This window comes from Elephantulus edwardii, unplaced genomic scaffold (assembly GCF_000299155.1).
Source record: "Elephantulus edwardii isolate Elephantulus edwardi_28Jun2011 unplaced genomic scaffold, EleEdw1.0 scaffold00129, whole genome shotgun sequence".
Taxonomy (NCBI): Eukaryota; Metazoa; Chordata; class Mammalia; order Macroscelidea; family Macroscelididae; genus Elephantulus; species Elephantulus edwardii.
In genome coordinates, this window is record NW_006399879.1 from 5,118,289 (window position 1) to 5,137,743 (window position 19,455).

General features: G+C 40.8%; 1 protein-coding gene across 1 annotated transcript in view; it reads right to left on the minus strand.

The window, feature by feature from the left end:
• The window catches only part of POLN (polymerase (DNA directed) nu), a 296,309-nt gene that overhangs the window by 224,722 nt on the left and 52,132 nt on the right, over positions 1–19,455 (minus strand). The window contains exons 3-4 of the mRNA XM_006893654.1: positions 15,021–15,362; positions 10,839–11,032 (exon numbers count right to left, since the gene is read on the minus strand). Coding sequence (XP_006893716.1) covers positions 10,839–11,032; positions 15,021–15,362 — 536 coding nt within the window. The remainder of the gene's footprint in view (positions 1–10,838; positions 11,033–15,020; positions 15,363–19,455) is intronic.

The following is a 19,455-nucleotide window of genomic DNA, read 5'->3' on the forward strand; positions in this document are numbered from 1 at the left end:
TAATAATAATAATAATAATAATAATGAAAAATCACAACTATTGCATAGGGCCACTGCTGTAAAATGGGACTGACATCAGGGCTGAGGGAAGACAAAGGAAGAGAGGATAAATAATGGATACTGCACTGAAACAGATGAGGGAGAGAACCGTTTTGGGGAGATATATGATTAGGTATTATTGTCATGACAGAAGTCCTGAATGAGTGCAGCACAGTGGAGTGTACTTGGGGGGAGGAATTGTATAACAATGAAAAAATTTTTCTTTTACTTTGTAAAGAGAAGAACGAATTGGAGGGAGGGGTAGGCAGGTAGAAAAGTGCAACGATGAACAAATGGAAATCCAAAGTCTCTTTAAACTTTAATTAAAATTAATTAAAAAAAGAAATGTGCAAAGAGCTGGTTGTGTGTTGGGAAAAAAACCCCAGACTTTCAATGGGGGAAAAAAGAATAACTGGGGAGGAGGGTAGAGAAAACAGTACAACAATGAATGAAAACCCAAAATCTCTGTAAATGTTCATTAAAATTAATAAAACTTAGTAATAAAAAAGTAGTATGCTTTCTAACTTAGGTATATTATATAATTCAATGGTGTGACATTTGCGAAATAAAAGACTGAGATTTGGTTCAACTCTTATCACACTGAGATCTAGCTGTAAAATGGCATTTCCTCATCTACGAAATCTGAGGAGGCTCTCATGGCCTAATGCTAAGAAGCTGCGCTGCAATCTCCAAGGCACGTGGTGCAAGGCTACTAACTGCTCTGTGGGAGAGAAGGCTGGGCAATCTCCTCCCACGTGATTAACTGCCTCTGAAAACCCACAGGAGGGTCAGCAAGGGGTCCAACTCTACGGTATACAACAACAGCATGATTAACTTAGTAACAGCCTGATTCATTATAAGGAAATGGACTGCAAATTCAAAGGTGCACGGTTCAAATCCATCAGCTGTTCCATGGGAGAAAGATGCCCATTCTCCTCCCATGTGATTTACTGTCTCGGAAAACCTGCTGGAGAGTCAGCTACGAGTCAGTTCCTACTCAACGGTACACAACAACAACAACAATTAATGGAACGTGGAGGAAAAGGAGATAACTCAGGGGATGCAGAGACAGCAGACTCTGGGGACCTCTCTACAGGGGTCTGCTCTACTATAGAAAAAGGCAGTGCCTCTATGGGAGTTTGAACACACAAGTCACTCCATGAGAAAAAGACAGACTTCCTTCATGTGATTTACAGCCTCTGAAACACCAGTGGATAGTCGAATAGGAGCCAGCTCTGGCTTGATGGTAAAGAAAAAGAGAAGAATCTGCACAGCCTAATTAACGTTAGAAAATATCTTTGTGTGTAAAGACCTTGTTTATGTGTATATTAATTTAAATAGGATTTCATTAAGTCCAATTTGAACCTCAAGGTACTATCATAAAGTTGACATTACCTTCAACAATACAGTACATGAGCAATGCTGTTGTTATGCGCCGTCGAGTCACTTGCGACTCACAGAGACGCTATGTACAACAGTCCTAGACTCTGCTCTGTCCTGTGCCAATCTCACTGTCTCTGACACACCCATCCCGATTACCCTAGTCACCGAATCAATCCACCTCCTAGAGGGCCTTCCCCTCCTGCACCTTCCCTTCATCTTCCCAAGCATGATGTCCCTCTCCAAGGACCTCTCCCTCCTTACAACATGTCCAAAGTATGTCAGGTGAAGCCCCAGAATCCTTGCCTCCAGGGAGCAGCCTGGTTTAATCCTCTCTACAATGAATCTGTTTGTTTTCTTGGCAGTCCATGGTACATTCAGTACTCTTCTCCAGCATCACAGCTCAAATGCATCAATTCTCCTTCTATCCTCCCTAGTCATTGTCCAACTCTCTGATGCATAACAAGTGATTGCAAAGACCAAATGAGCAAAGACCAGATGAGTTGTGGGAGGATATCAACGGTATCATCCAAGAAGAGTGCAAACGTTCATTACAAAGACAGAGGAATAAGAAAAGACCAAAATGGATGTCAGAAGAAATTCTGGATATTGCACTGGAGCTCGGAAAAGCCAAAGCACAAGGAAGAATTCAAGATACTAAAGAGCTGAACAGAAGATTTCAAAAGGCAGCTTGGGATGATAAAGAAAATATTACAATGAAATGTGCAAGGAGCTGGAGTCAGAAAACTTGAGCAATACCATCACATAATTATCCTAAAACTTGTAAAAATCAAGGCTTCGTATTCATCCATTCAAAAAGTAAGTGCCTGCATGTTCTTGACTTTGGGGATAAAATAATAAGCAAAACAGAAAGATTCTTGCCTTCTCAGAGTATAAGGTAAGTGATACAGTAAAACAAAGGAACAGTAAAATACACAGAATGGAAAATTATATGAGGACATCAAAAACTGAAAGAGAGACAGGAAGTATGGGTGGGATACATGGTGGTCAGGCAAAGCCTGGTCGAAAAAGTAAAAAGAGACAAAAATACCAAGAGATGAAAGAAAAGTTCTTTATAGAAGGCTTCAGCTAATGAATGTGGAAGAAATGATGGGATTAGAAACACGTCAGTCTGGAGACTAAGGTGCACCTGATTCGGGCCATGATCTTCGCAATTACTTGCTTTGTGTCAGAAAGCAGGACAATGACTAGGGATGTAGAAAGAGAATTGATGCCTCTGAGTTGTGGTTTTGGAGAAGAGTACTGAATAAACCATGGACTGCCAGGAGAACAAGGTTTGCCCGGGAGAAAGTAAAACCAGGCTGGACCTTGAAGGCAAGGATTCTGAGGCTTCATCCGACATATTCTGGGCTTGTTGCAAAGAGGGACCAGTCCTTGGAGAGAGACATCATGCTAGGGAAGGTGGAGGATGAGTTTAAGAGAGGAAGACCTTTGATGAGATGGATTGATTCAGTGACTGGGGTAACGGGGGTGGGTGTGTCAGAGACAGTAAGTTTGGCACAGCATAGAGCAGGATTCAGAACTGTTGTACACAGGGTCGCTGTGAGCTGCAGGCAACTTGACAACACATAACAACAACAAATCATAATTAAATAAGTGACTCAGATGACCCTCATCAATGGGAGGGGAAATCAATGAAAAGGTGGTTAAGATATTTACAATGGTGAGGTCATGCTGACACCATCACCTAAGCCCACTGATCAATTCAAGCACCATTAACATCAGGGCAGACAGCAGAGTCACAAAAGGATGACTGACAAAAGATAGGATGGACAGTCAAAATCTCAATTTTGGAAAAAAACATCCTTTTTTTTCAGTCTGAAGAAAATGTAAACATTTTAAAGGTATATACTTTTCGTGTGTGTGTGTGTGTGTGTGTGTGTGTGTGTGTGTAATTATGCTTGGAAATGTTGATTTCAAATTTAACTGAACGTGCTGTATTTTTAGTTGCTGAATTTGGAAACCCTCATGACAGCATCACAGGTGGGATATGAAGCACACAACAGTTACCCAGGAAGCAATCGGAAGGGGTCAAAGCTGAATCATCAATCTTTTAAAACCAAATTCAGTCTACAGAATACATGGAGAGGAGGACAAGTCAAAGAAATCCACAATGACACAAAAAACCAAATCAGCACGTGAGGTCTTCTAGAGTATAAAGATGAGGAGTTGGAGTGCTCCCAATTAGAAGAGCTTTAAGAGACACGACAATAAAATGACATGTGTAGACCTTATTTAGTTCCTGATCTCAAAAAACAACTGCAGGACACTTTGACCAACTCAGGCAACGTTAAATTTAGCCTGACTATTACTTACCAAGGACCCCTGATAAGTTTGCGGAATTGGGAAGTGGCACGTAGCTACATAAAAACAGGCTCATACCTTTTAGAGATATAGCCTGAGACGCTCTTCTGGCCTTGGGTGGGTCCAGAGGAATTATTCTCTCTAGTTTCTAAAAAGAAGACATTTTCTATTCTAGTTCCTAAATGTCCTTTAGAGCTGGAGTTAGAAAACTAAACACTAAGGCATTTTTCTTAAGCTGAAAGAACTGAAGAACCACTTCAAGCCATGTTGTGACACTGAAGGAAACTATGTGCAAACTCATTTTTTTAAATACTGGTTTATTTACAAAGTTGGAATACACTGTTTTCACACCAGATCTTTTTCATTTCCTTCATCACCCCACCCATCAAACTGTACGACCCTATCTTTAACACCCCCTCCCTGCCCACCCCCCCCTTGGATCCTCATACTCATTCTACAATGATGGCTTTACATAGCATTTGTCCTGCTGTGACTGAGTTAGTTCACTCAGCATAGTGCTCTCCAGTCCCTCCCGTGTTAGGTAGTAATTTACAAAATCATTGCTCCTGCGTGCTGCGTAGTATTCCATTGTGTGAATGTGCCATACTTTCTCAATACATTCAGTTGTGTTTGGACATCTGGGCTCTTTCCATGTGCTTTTGATGATGAATAATGCTGCTATGAACACTGCTATACATGTCTCTGTTTGTGACTCAGTTCTCATTTCCTCGGGGTATATTCCAAGCAGTGAAATAACTGTGTTATATGGAATGTCTATGTTCAGTTTTGTGAGGAAGCCCCAAACTGCCTTCCAGAGTCATTGTACCATTTTACAATCCCACTAACAGGGTAAAAGAGTTCCTATCTCATCACATCCTCATCAACATTGTTCACTTGCTGCCCTGTTAAACTTTGCCACTGCTACTGGCATCTCATTGTGATATTTATTTGCATCACCATAAACAAAATCTTGAGTGATGCAGGAGACATCACAAAAAAAAAAAGGAAGAAATACAGAGTCACTATACCAAAAAGAACTGACTGGCACTGAAACACTTCAAGGCTTAACATGATCAAGAACCAACAGTAAAGAAGGAAGACGTTCAAGCTTCACTGTAGGCACTGGCAAAAACCACAGCCCCAGGAACTGATGGAATACCAGGTAAGATGTTTAAACATAGATGCAGCCCTGGATATGCTCGCCTCTCTGGCCAACCAACTAGAAACTATCTGTATTTGTTCCGATTCCCAAAAAAGGTGATACAAAAGAATGTGAAAATTATAGAACAATATCACATACAAGTAAAATCTTGCTGAAGATTTTTACAAAGTGGCTGAAACAGTAAAGTGACAGAGAACTTCTAGAAGATTAAGCTAGATTCCAAAAGGGCCACAGAATGAGAGAGATCACTGCTGATGTCAGATGGATCTTGGCTGAAAGAGAATACCAGAAAATTTTTATTTGTATTACATTGACAATACAACAGAATTCGATTGTGTGGATTATTATAAATTATGGATAACACTGAGCATAGGAATCCCAGAGCACCTAATTATGCTCATGTGAAATACACAAATAGGCGTGCCCACCAGAACAAAGGAGCACTGCATGATTTAAAATTAGGAAAGGTGAATTGTCTTTTCTCTATACGTATTCAGTCTGTATGCCAAGCAAATTATTCAAGAATGAACTCTACGAAGAAGAATGTATCATCAGGATGAGAGGAAGACTCATAAACAACCTTCACTATGCAGACACAATCTTGACTGCAAAATGTGAAGAGGACATGAAACACTTGACACAGAAGATTAAAGGCTACAGCCTTCAAATGGAATTAAATCTCAACATAAAGTAAACAAATGTCTCATTACTGCACCAATAGGCAATATCATAATGGAGAAAGGATTGATTGATATTGTCCACAATTCACTTTACTTGGATTCACAATCAATACTCATGGTAACAGCAGTCAAGAAGTCAACCACAAACGAATGGATTGAGAAACTACATTCACACAATGGAATACTATGCAGCAAACAAGAGCAATTTTGTAAATCACTACCTGACTTGGGAGGGACTGAAGGGTATTATGCTGAGTGAACTAACTCAGTCCCACAAGGACAAATACTGTATAAAACCATTATTTTTTTCAATTTTTATTGTATTATTTTTACATGTACTGTCAAATCAGATCTGACTGGTACAGGAGGAGATTGCCCCCTCCTTCTCCAGCAGAGCATCTGGTGGATTTGAACCACGCATCTCTGGGATTGCAGTGCAGCGTCTTGCCACTAGGCCACCAGAGCTCCCTGTATAAAACCATTGTTGTAGAATGAGTATGAGGATCCGGGGTGGGGGGAGCAGAGGGGTGAAGATTGGGAGGAGGATGGTTAATCACAGAGCTGCACAATTTGATGGGTGGAGGGAGGGTAAAGAAAATGGGAAAGATATGGTGTGAAAACAATGTATATGAACTCTGTAAATAAAGCAGTATTTTTTTAAAAAGTTAAATTATAGAAGCTTACAAATAATGGGTGGGAAAGGCATACTGCACTGAGAAAATCTTGTGTCAAGAATCCTTCCAAAGTTCTAAAGACTAAGGATGTCGATGTCAGTTTAAAAACCAAGGTGGGCGTGGTTCAAGGGATGAGGTTTTCAATCGCATCTTCTGCGTCTGAAAGCTGGACAATGACTAAGGATAAAAGGAGAACCGATGCCTTTGACTTTTGATCTGGAGACATGTACTTCCCATCCTGTGTGATGCCAGAAGAATACACGTGTCTTTCCTGGAGGAAGTGCCATCAGGGTACTCCTTGGATGGAAGACTACTGTGCAACTTCATCTCACACACTTAGAGCATGCTGTCAGGAGAGGTCTTTGGAAAAACACATCATGCTAGGAAATTGGAAGGTCAGAGAAAGAGAAGAAGACCCTCAACAAGATGGATCGGCAGTGTGGCAGTGACAGTGGGCCTGAAAGACGGCAAGGACGATGCAGGGTAGAGCATGGTTCAGGGAAGCTGTTCACATGTTTTTAGGAGATGCAGTTTACAGAATCTGATAAGAAAAACAATACCCTGAGACAGAGGGACCAAAGAAAATGTCTAGGATCCCCTTTAATTTCAGATTCTTTCCTCAAAACAAACAAACAAAAAACATAGTCCACCGCATGTCAAACTCAAGTGTCATCAGAGGAACGTGGACTGTTCTTCAGCAGGAAGCAGGAGATGCTGGAGGGTCTTCAAGCCTTAGCAACAATGCCTTCCTCCTCAAATTTCCATTGTGAAGTTGACCAAATTCTAGACAGGTTCCAAAGACAGGCTATGGAATCTCTAGTCCAGGAGGTTTTTAAGGGAGAGCAAGCCAGTGTTTGAAAAAGTTTGGGGAAGGATGCAGGAATCTTTTTGAGTTCCAATCATTTCTGTCTTTTAGATACATTTTCTTTCACATATCTCCACACAAAATGTCTGAACATTTAAATAATTAACTCCTGTTTGGGACATTTGAACTAGGGTAAATCAAGCATGTAAATAAAATCTACAACAGGTGCAACAATAGACACAAACGCACCAGCAACCCGGGAGGATAACCCAGGTTTGGTTGTACAAAAAGTTGCTCTAAATCAAAGTGGAATTAATAGCTGTCATCTTCCTATCAAATACTCCAACACCACAACACAATGGTGTCAATTCTTCTTCTGTCATCCTTATTCACTGTTCAGCTCTCAGATGTATAACAAGTGATTGAAAAGACCATGGCCTCAAACTGACATCATTTCTCCTCAATGATCTGGAGAGGTCCATGACTACAGACTTTCCCAGTGAAAAATGCCTCATCTTGTGACCGCTGGTACCACAGGTGCTGACCGTGGATCTAAGTATGATCAAGTTTTCTCCATCTATACTGATGTTGCCTGTAATATGGAGGTGTCAAAATTTTTCTTTTCTTAACATTGACATGCAATCCATATTTCAAGCTATATTCTTTTAAGAATTGAAGAGACAGACACTGAAAGTCGGAATCAATATGGCAGCCTCAAGAAAAAGACCTTGAGGGAGAAATGACTTCTGGATGCAATCAGCAGTGGAAAAGAACAGGAAAGATGAAGAAGCAAAGTCAGCAAGACCAGCATCATATCTAGTTTCTAGAACAAAGTAGCCTCAAGTTTGAGAAAAAGACCCAAGGTCCTGAAGAGGCTAAACTGCAAATTGCAAATAATTTCTAATTAATTATTACAAGGTAATTTTAAAGAAATTAAAATCAATTGAGAAGTCAGCAGAAGATATAATAAGGTCTGTGAAGGTGGGATAAGAAGAAACATCAAGAGAGTCAACTGAAAATATCTATGCCAATATCCCTGACCTTCCAAAATCCCTTCAGGTTAAGGAAAGACAGAAATGAAGGAATAGAAGATGGTGAACAAAATAGCTGTATACCATGGAAATTAAAGTTGAAAAAGAATTGAAGACTGGAGAAAGTACAGTTCTGTCTTCAATATCTCTTCCATCAGATGACTTTAAAGGTACAGGAATAAAAGTTTATGATGACGCCAGAAGTCAGTATATGGTGAAAGCTCTGATGACTCAGCACCAGTTGAGGTAGAGGAACTTCTAAGACAAGCCTCAGAGAGAAACTCTAAATCTCCCACAGATTATCATGAGCCTGTATAAGCCAACCCATTTTGCAAGTCTCCAACTCCCCAGAGAGGAAAAAGTAACCGCTGGACCAAGCGTTCAGAGAAAAATAAAGATTAAAACTAATGGACTATAACAACAAATAAAACATCTCATTTTCAAAATGAATTTTAAAAAAAACTAATGGACTGGGCAATAATATAAATTAATCTATACCAAATACAGTGGACTTTCAGAGGACAGGGGCAACAATTTCAATCATATCAGTCTCGCTCATCCAATACTTCAACCTCGATCAACAGGTCTACAGTCGAGGAGAGATCCCACACTCCACAGAAGAGGTTAATGACGCCTTGGAAAGAGATGCATGCAATACAGGACAAACATGCCTCCTCTCCAGAGGCAAGTCTGAGTCCCAGGGAAAGAAGACTTGAGAAGTGAGTGCCCAGGCTTCTTCACCTATTTGCCCAGAGGATGAAGATGTAGATATAATATTGTTCATTCCCTGACATGGGTGACAGAACCAGTGACAATGTTTCCATGGGGCACCTGCAGGCAGAAAACAACGAAGCAGGAAAGAAGCTTCAGACCGGATCGGATGGGATCATTTGTGCTGAGATGCTTGTGACTGATGACGAAGAGGAGGAGGAAGGTGAAGGAGAAACTGAGAAACCACCTTATGGTCCTATAGGATTCACAGGCCGGTTTACCAGCCTGTCAAACCAACACCACTCCCTAGAAAGAGATCAGAAGTTAGTCCTCACGAGAACACAAACCATAAATCTCCACACAAAAATTCCATCTCCTTGAAGGAGCAGGACTAAGTCTAGGCAGCCCTGTTCACCATCCTCAGCTTGAAGTTCAAGGCCCTGGACACGGATGGGACTGAGAAGCCATTCCGACAGCTCTAAGGGTAAGAATGGCAAAGCTGGGGAGGAAAAGGCATCCGAGAAAGATGGATGTATTTAAACACCTTTGGAGAGGAAACTAAGAGGAGTGTGCAAATTTCTCTTCTGGATATTTTTGTTTCATTTTCCTATGATAAAAAAAAAGTATGGTAAATACTTATGTCAAACTGTATGAATAAGCAGTAGTTATTATTTGTGGAAAAATTCTTTTAAAACTGGGGATAACAATAATGCTTGACTTTTCCATTTATTTGACATGATCCAGAGAAGGAGGGAAAACCAGCATATTTTTACTGTATTTATACCAAAGCATTTCTAATAGGAGCTTGTTAAAATTAAGAATAAAGTTATTTAAAAATTAAAAAAAAAAGAACTGAAGGGGTGAGGTATGGGGGTGGGTGATGAGTGAAGCAAGGGGTGGGGAAAGGATGGGAAAGATCAGTGTGAAAAACAATGTATACAAACTTTGTAAGTAAACCAGTATAAAATTTAAAAATTATTTTTTGACAGTTTCTATTCTTTTTTTTCCATTTTTAAAAATTTATTATTAATTTCAATGAAAATTTACCACCTTCCACAGTGGTTGCACCATTTTACACTCCCACCAACAGTGAATAAGGGTTCCAGTTTCTCCACAACCTCACCAGCAATTGTTGCTTGCTGTTCTGTTAAATTTTGCTATTCTGACTGGGGTGAGATGGTATCTCATAGTTATTCTGAAAAATTTATTTTTTTAATAAAAGAAGAACTAATGTCTTTGAACTGTGGTATTAGAAAATGGTACTGCGTATCCCACGGAATGCCAAGAGAACAAACAAATACATCTCGGAGAAAGTGCAGCCAGAGTGCTCCTTGTAGACAAAGATGACAGAGCTTCATATCACATACTTTGGGCATGTTGCTAGCAGAGGTTATTCCTTGGAGAAGCACATCATGCTTGGAAGAGTAGAGGGTCAGCAAAAGAAAGGAAGAGCTTCAACCGGGTGACACAGTGACTGCTGCAAGGCTTCGAGGGTGTCAGAGATTGTGAGGACGGCACAGCATAGGACAGGGTTCAGATCTGTTGTTCATAGGGTCACTGGGTCACACAGGACTCAACAGTACCTAAAAACAACATCTTTCTAGCTATAGTATGCGTGTAAAACTCAGACAATGAATAAGGAAGAGTGGAGAAGACGGATGCATCTGAATTATGGCGGTAGTAAAGAATAGTGAATATATGGAATGCCATGAAGAACAAACAGATCTGTCTTGGAAAGAGGACACCCAGAATACTCCTTAGCAGCAAGACGGTTTGAGACTTTGAGTCACACATTTTGAAAATGTAATCAGGAAGGGTCAGTCACTGGAGGTCATTAGGTACAGTAAGGTAGAGGATGAGAGAGAAAGAGGAATACCTTCAGCTAGGTGGATTGACTGTGGGGCTGGCACAGGGCACGGGGCCATCCTCTGCTGTACACAGGGTCACGACGAGCTGGAACCAGTCTGACAGCAACGGGGCTGGGTTTTGGTATCTTTATAGAATTTGAAGGAACAAACGAATATCTCTTACCTGACAAATTGAAAATTTGTATCTTGCTCTTGGCTCCAAATTGAAGAATGTTCTATTTTTATGTAAATATATCTATCATCCGAAGGAAACTCCTCAAAAATGCCATCAGAGACGGAGGCATCCAGAGAACCACTGTGTTCTTCCACTCGGCTCTTTAGTAATATTACAATTCCTTTAACAGTAGAGACTATGGCCTGTGAACGCACCAAAAGACAGAAGGTCAAGACTGAAAAAAGATAAAGCCTTTATTTTTGTGGGGTTTTTTAAAATTTTATTATTTTTGTGTGCGTGTACCGTCAAATCAGATCTGACTGGTACAGGAGGAGATTGCCCCTCCTTCCCCGGCAGAGCATCTGGTGGATTCGAACCATGCACCTCTGGGATTGTAGTTGCAGCTTCTTGCCACTAGGCCACCAGAGCTCCCCAAAGCCTTTATTTTTGGATATGACATTTTTCTTATAATTAAGAAAAAGGGCCTAAATAAAACTTTCAAATTACTATCATTTAAACATTATAATCAAGGCTTAAAGCCAAATCCATGAAAATGTTGTCTGTTCTCTACTCATTATCATAATGGAGGCCTTAGCCAAACCAATAAGGCAAGAAAAAGAAAGGTATATAACTGAAAAAGAAGAATTACATTATTTGTGTTTGATATGAATATCTACATATAAAATCCAATGTAATCTACAAAAAATGAACTAAAGAAAGACTTCTTACAACTAATATGTGAGTATGGAAAAGGTCCAGTATATAAGATCAAACACAAAATTAATCATGTTTATATATTAGCAATGAACATGTGGCAATCCAATCTTTTAAAAATATGTACATTAACTTCAAAACGTTGTTGGGAGGTGGTGTCGGTTTGGCTGCGATTCATAATGACCTTGATTGCTGTTGTTAGGTGCTGTGTAGACTATGTAGACTGTGTAGACAACAGATCTGAACACTGCCCTATCCTGTGCCATCAGCATCTCTGACACACTCAAGTCCATTGCTGCAGTCACTGTGTCAATCATCCTGGTCATGGGTCTTGTTACCTTTCGTTGAGCCTCCACCTTTCCAAGCATGATGTGTCTCCTTCAAAGGACTAGCCTCTCCCACCAAAATTTCCAAAGTATGAGATGAATCTTGACCATCTTTGCCTCCAAGAGCACTCTACTCTGGCTGCACTTTTTCCAAAGCATATGTTTGTTCTTTAGTCAGTCCGTAGAATATTCAGGACTCTTCTCTAATGCCACAATTCAAAGTCATCAATTCTTCTTCAGTCATCCTTAGTCACTGTACATCCTTTTAGATGCAAAGCATGTGACTAAAAAGACCACGCTCTGAATCAGGTGCACCTCAGTCTTCGAAGTGACATCATTGTTCCTCAGTAAACTGGAGAGGTCGCTGACAGCAGACTTTCCCAGTGCTATATGTCTCCTGATCGGACTGCTGGTGTTGATTGTGGATCCAAGTCAGATGAATTTGTTTGTGACTTCAATATTTTATTCATCTATCTCTGGTGGCCTACTGTCAAGAAACTGCACTGCAATCCCAAGGCAGGAGGTTCAAATCCACCAGCTGCTCCGTGGGAGAAGGATGGGCAATTTCCTCTCATGCGATTAATTCTGCCTCTCAAAGCCAGTTGGAGGGTCAGCTATGGGTTCCAACTTGATGGCATGCAAAATCACGATGTAGCTTTGGTCCAGTGGTCAGAATTTTTGTCTTCTTGATGTTATGTTGTTGTTGTTTAATGCCGTCGAGTCGTAGACGACTCATAGCGACCCTATGAACGAACAGCCTGAGCACTGTTCGTGCATAGAGTTTCCGGAGGCAAGCCATTTTGGAAGTGGATGTTAAGACAATTCATATTGAAGGCTGTGGTCCCTGCAGCAAGTGTTTCAAGTCCTCTCACTTGAAGCAAGGTTGGGTCATCTGCATAACACAGGGTATTGGTAAGTCTGATGCTGATCCCACATTATTCGACATAGAGTCTAGCTTCTCAAATTATTTGCTCAGTGTAGAGAATTAATAGGTCTGGAGAAAGGATACAGCCCTCGTACACACACCTTTCTTGATTTTGAACGATGTAATGTTCCCTTACTCTGCTCTGAAAACAGTTTCTAAGTATAGGTTTTATTTGAGCATAATCAAGCATTCTAGGATTCCCACCCTTCTCCATGTTAGCCACAGTTTGTTATGATCCACAGAGTCAAATGCCTTTGTATAGTCAACAAAACACAAAGTTACACTTCTAGTAGTCTCTGCCTTCAGCCAACATCTATCTGACATCAGCAGTGATATCCCTGGTGCCATGGGGCCTCTTCCAAACATAGCTTGAGTTTTTGGCAATTCCCTGTCAATTTTTTATGATTCTGAGCCATTTTTATGAAATTCAGCAATATTTTGCTTGCATGTGATATTAATGGTATTGTTTGATAATTTCCACATTCTATTGGATCACCTTTATTGGAGATGGGAACACATGAGGGTCTCTTCCAATCAGTCAGTCAAGCAACTCTCTTCCAAATTACCTGGCATAAACTGGTGAGCACGTCTAGGACTGCATCTTGTTTGTTGCAGCATGTCAGTTGGTGTCCTATCAATTTCTGGGGCCTTATTTTTAGCAATGTCTTCAATGCAGCTTGAAATTCTTCTTTTATTACCAATGGCTCTTATTCATATGCTACTTCCTGAAATCATTCCACGTCATCCAGTTCTTTCTAACACAGTGACTCTGCATATTCCTTCCATTTTCTTTTGATGCTTACTGAATCTTGTAACATTTTGTCCATAGCATCTCTCAGCACTATAACTCAATGCTCAAATTTGTTTTTCTGTTCTTTCAATTTGAAAAATTCCAAAGGGAGTTCTTCCCTTTTTATTCTCTAGCTCCAGCTCTTTGCATATTCCATTATAACACTTTGTCTTCTCAAGTCCAGTAGAGCACAAGGTTGACCATGCCTACACCATCGCCAGTCTATCTCAATGAGGGTTAACCTGACCCTCTTCTTGCCCTAGGAAGCTCCGGTGGCCTAGTGTATGGAGTTGTGCTGCCAACCCCGAAGGCATGCCGTTCGGATCCACCACCCTCCACCGGAAGAAGAGAGAAATTTTCTCCCATGTAGTTTATTGTCTCAGAAAATATACCTGAGGGTCAGCTTTGAGTCTGTTCCAATTCGACAGCACACAACAACTTCCCCAAGTATGATGTCCTTCTTCAGCAGGATTTTACTAATGTGTGATACACAATTTGAATTTTCAACTACTGCTTCTGTGAGTGTTGACTGCTGAACCAAATAAAATTAAATTCTTGACATTTCCATTTTCTTCTCCATGTATTATGATGTTGCTTACAGATCCAGTTGTAAGAAAATGTTGTTATTGGGCGCCGTCATGTATGATCCATGGCGACCTGTGAACAACAGCTCTGAACCCCGTCCTGTCCTGTGCCATCTTCACACTTCCTGACACAATAGAGCCCATTGCAGTAGTCACCATGTCAATCCTCCTCGTCAAGGGTTTTCTCTCTTTTTCCAAGAACCACATCCCTCTCCGAGGAATATCCCGTTAGCAACATGCCTAAAGTTATGTGAGGCAAGTGCTCTGGGATTCCTATTCTCAATGTTAACCATAACTTGTCATGATCCACACAGTGAGATGTCTTTGCATTGTCAATAAAGCATAAATGGACATTCTTCTGATATTCCATTTTAGCCAGGATCTATCTAACATCAGCAATGATATCCCTGGTTCCACAGCCTCTACTAAATCCTGCGTGAACTTCTGGCAGTTCTCTATCTATGTACTGTTCTAAAAGTTTTTTAATGATCTTCTGTAGTATTTTGTTTGCCTGTGATATTAACTATATTGTTCGACAGTTTCCACATTCTGTTAGATCAGCTTTCTTGAGAACAGTAGCAAAAATGTGAGGAAAAACTTAGGTATAATTCAACAAAATATGTATAGAATCTGTATGTTAAAGTCTAGAAAATGAGATTACAAGCATTCTTTCTTACTCCTGTCAAAGCATTCACTAGCTTCTGTGATACCACCAGTCACCAATGGAGAGGGGAAAGGGACTTGGACTTTATTGCTAGCTCTCTCTAGACCAAACATCTGAAAACACACTTCTCTCAGGCTTTTCCTTGCCCCAGAAAACAAAATCAAAGCCAACCCATACTGTTTGCTAACCTGATCAGGTCTTAACTGGGTTGAGCCATCCTTATACATCAGAGTCACCACCAGGGTGGCCGCCTGCTGGAGCATTTCAATCAGCTGCTGTTTCTCCCAATCTTCTAAATTTCTAATGTCACAAAAATGGTTTTTAAATTTACTTGTGTTCCCAAAATTTAGGTAGGTTTCAACCTCCTCATCTTCTTCTGCCACCATATAATTCCTTGTTTTCTCCGATAAATTATCAGATGTAGCACGTTTTCTTTTGAGATGAATGCTTTCCCTGTTTTCTTTTTCACTGATATTGTCTTCCAGGAAAAGTTTTCTTTCCCGCTCCATTCCCCGTGCAGCTATGGTCTCCTGAAGGTGCCATGGAATCACGCAATCGGAAAGAGCTGAGGAGCTGGAGCTCTTCTGTGTTTGGTCAGGAGACGGCTGACCTGTGAGTAGGACACCAGCTGACCGAGGAGGGAACTTCCAAGTTCTTGACATCAGACTTGCTGAAGAAATAAAACTCTGTGGAAAAATGGAAATGATTTCATTAGTATGTTGCACTGTATTATATTGATTCCATTTATATGAGGTATAGTAAATTTCAAGAACTAGAAAGCAAAGGTTAGCAGAGGCTATGGGAACAGGGAATATGAGAGGAATGTATATCTGTGCTTCATTGATTATGCAAAGGCATTTGACTGTGTGGATCATAACAAACTATGGCTGACTCTGAGAAGAATGGGAATCTCAGAACACTTGATCGTGCTAATGCGAAACCTATACTTGGACCAGGAGGCAGTCGTCAGAACAGAGCAAGGGAACACTGCATGGTTCAAAATTGGGAAGGGCGTACGACAGGGATGCATCCTATCTCCATACCTTTTCAACCTGTTTGCAGAACAGATTATCTGGGAGGCTGGGCTCTATGAGAAGAAATGTGGGGTCAGGATTGGTGGACGATCTATCAACAATCTGCATTATGCAGATGACACAACCCTGCTTGCTGAAACTGAGGAGGACCTGAAGCACCTGCTGCAGAGGGTCAAGGACTGCAGCCTCCAATATGGATCAAGGCTCAATGTCAAGAAGACAAAGATTCTCACCACTGGGCCAATTGGCAGCATCAGGATGGATGGTGAAGAGACTGAGATTGTTCACAGCTTTAGTTTGCTTGGCTCCACAGTCAACACTCTTGGCACCAGTAGCCAGGAAATTAAAAGGCGTATTGCCATGGGAAAGTCTGCTGTTAAGGACCTTTCCAAAGTACTGAAGAGCAATGGTGTCTCTCTGAAGACTAAGGTGCATCTGACACAGGCCATAGTCTTTGCAATCACTTGTTATGCATCAGAGCTGGACAATGACCAAGGAGAATAGAAGGAAAATTGATGCCTTTGAGCTGTGGTGCTGGAGAAGAGTATTGAGAGTACCATGGCCTGCTAGGAAAACAAACAGATTTGTCCTGGAGAGGGTTAAACCGGGTGGCTCCTTGGAGGCAAGGATTCTGAGGCTCCATCTAACATACTTTGGACATGTTGTAAGGAGAGACCGGTCCTTGGAGAGGGGCATCATGCTTGGGAGGGTGGAGGGACGGCGCAGGAGGGGAAGACCCTCTATGAGGTAGATTGATTCAGTGACTATGGTAATCGGGATGGGCGTGTCAGAGACAGTGCGACTGGCACAGGACAGAGCACAGTTTAGGGCTGTTGTACATAGGGTTGCTAAGAGTCGCAAGCGACTCAACGGGACATAACAGCAACAACAACATGGAAACAGAGGACGTGAATTATTGCTTTTAATACTTTTAGTATTGAGTTTTTGTTTGGAGTGATGAGAAGGTTCTGGAAATAGTGATAATGGTTGTATAATATTGTGAATATAATGCATGTTTCTAAATTATACCCTTAAAGTGGTACTGTGGCAAATTTCTTGTTACATATACATTTTACCACAGTCAAATTTTACTTTTTAATTGATATTTTAACATAAGTTTACAGAAAACCTGGATTTCCATTCACTTATTGCTGCACATTTTTTTCCCTACCCCATCTCTTTAAAAAAGATTCTACCCATACCCGCTTTTCTCTTTAAATAAATTCTTTCCTTGTTGCACATTTTTAAAGAACTGCTTGTTGTTAGGTGCCATGAGCATTATCTGACGTGCAGGGACCCCACACAGAACAGAAGGAACCGTGCCCGAGCCTATACCATCCTCACAATCATGGTGACACGAGCTAAGATCACCACTCTAGTCCCTGTGTTAAGTGATGTCACTGAGGGCCTTCGTCTCCTTTAAGACTGACACAGCAGGAATGAGACTAGAGAACATTTCATGAAGTGAAGCAGTCAGTCACAAACGGACAAATACTACAGGAGACCACTGTTACAAAAAGCTAAAAAGGAGTTTCTCTAATATGGTTACCAGGAAAAAGAAGGTAAAAATTAATTGACAATGAACATTTGTTAACATGGGTGAGGGAAGGCCAATATGGAATGAATGGATGGGTATGCAATGTGTTTTAATTAATGCTACAGAACAAAACGTTCATGAATAAATAGGGGGAAACCCAACAAGCCTTGTAAACTTTCACTCAAATAACAATATAAACAAGAGAGGCTAAGAACTGATTTTGATTTCTCAGTACCGTCGTGTATCACCTGACCCTGTCGATTTGTTCTGTGAAATAGGACACTGTGTAGTGTGGACAGCGTGCCAACATGCCTAAATTACAGGCAACAGCATCCTCTGACTTTCCGCCTTTGTGCTGCTTGATACGCTTTGCTTCATTATCTCACCTCTCCTTTAACCCTGACTGCTGAGATCACTAACCCTGGTTTTGGAGCCAAGGTGTATGTCAAGGAAAACTGTCAAAAGTAAAATAAATAGAGAGAGACTATAATATTCAACACAAGAGTAGATGCTGTTGCCTACAAGTTGAAGTACATACTGTTAGGAGCTAAACATTTTATTAGTAAGCAGGGAAAGCTCTCATTATTAAAACAGTACAATACCATACATAAGAAGTACAGGTGCATATTAGGACTATCAGGACATACTCATTATGGCTTCTATGTGTGGGGTGATTAAACACTAAGCAGTGCAAAGGCTGTGTACACAAGAAAAGGAGACTCAGCAGGAAGTAGCTAAGAGAATACGCCGCCCCCTTTTCCTTATGAATCAGGGTGACGTCTCTCTCAGGGAGGAGAGATAGGGAATGGCAAAGGACACACTGACAAAGGAGATTAATCAGAACTGGCTTTGACAAGCACTGTGGCAACTGGATAATTAAAACAGACTTTCAAGTGGGGGAAAAAGAAAAGAACGAATTGGGGAGGAGGGTTAGAGAAAATAGTGCAACAATGAATGAATGAAAACCCCAAATCTTTGTAAATGTTCATAAAAATTAATAAAAATAAAAAAAGAAACAGGAGACTCAAGTGTTGTACACAGGAAGCTGTTAAGTTTGCTATATCACTTTTGGCAAGCAAGCGTGTGCCATCTGTGTAATGCAGGCTGTTGATAAATCTTCCTCTGATCCTGACTCCACATTCTTCTTCATAGAGTCCAACTTTTTCAAATTATTTTCTCAGCATAAAGATTGAACAGGCATGCAGAAAGGATACAATCTTGACATACACCTTTCCTGATTATAAAATATGCAGTATTCCCTTGCTGTTAGAACAACAGCTTCTTGGTCTAGGTTATAGATTTCTTATGAGCATAATTAAGTGTTGAAGGATCCCCATTCTTGCGAATGTTAGCCACAGGTGGTCTGATCCACATAGTCAAAAGGCACTGCACAGTGAATAAAACACAAATAGACATCCTTTTGGTATTCTTTGCTTTCAGCCAAGTACCATCTGATATCAGCAATGTAAATTATATGCCTGGTGCCACAATCTCTTGTAAATCCAGCCTGTCTATCCAGCGATTCTCTGTGTATATAATACTGCTCTCGCCATTTTTCAAGTTGTTGGGTGTCATCAAGTCAGAGTGACCCTATGAACAACAGATCTGAAGCTTGCCCAATCCTGAACCATGTTTACAATCTCTGTCATGTTCATAAACATTGTGGCATCACTGTGTCAATCCATCTCATTGAAGTTCTTCCTTTCTTTAATTGACCTTCTACCTTTCCTAGCAGGATGTCTCTCTCCAAGGACAGGTTCCTCTTAAAAGTCCGCCCAGAATAAGTGAGACAAAGTTTCACCATTCTTGCCTCTAAGGAGCACTGTGGTTGCACTTTAAGACGCATTTGTTCTTTTTGCAATTCATAAGCTAGTCAATATTCTTCACCAATCCTACAATTCAAGGACATACATTCTTCTACTGTCATCCTTACTCATGGTCTAACTTCCAGATGCACAGTTGTTGTTGTTGTTATGTGCCGTCGAGTCGCCTGCGACTCATAGCGACCCTATGTACAACAGCCCTAAACTCCGCTCTGTCCTGTGCCAATCG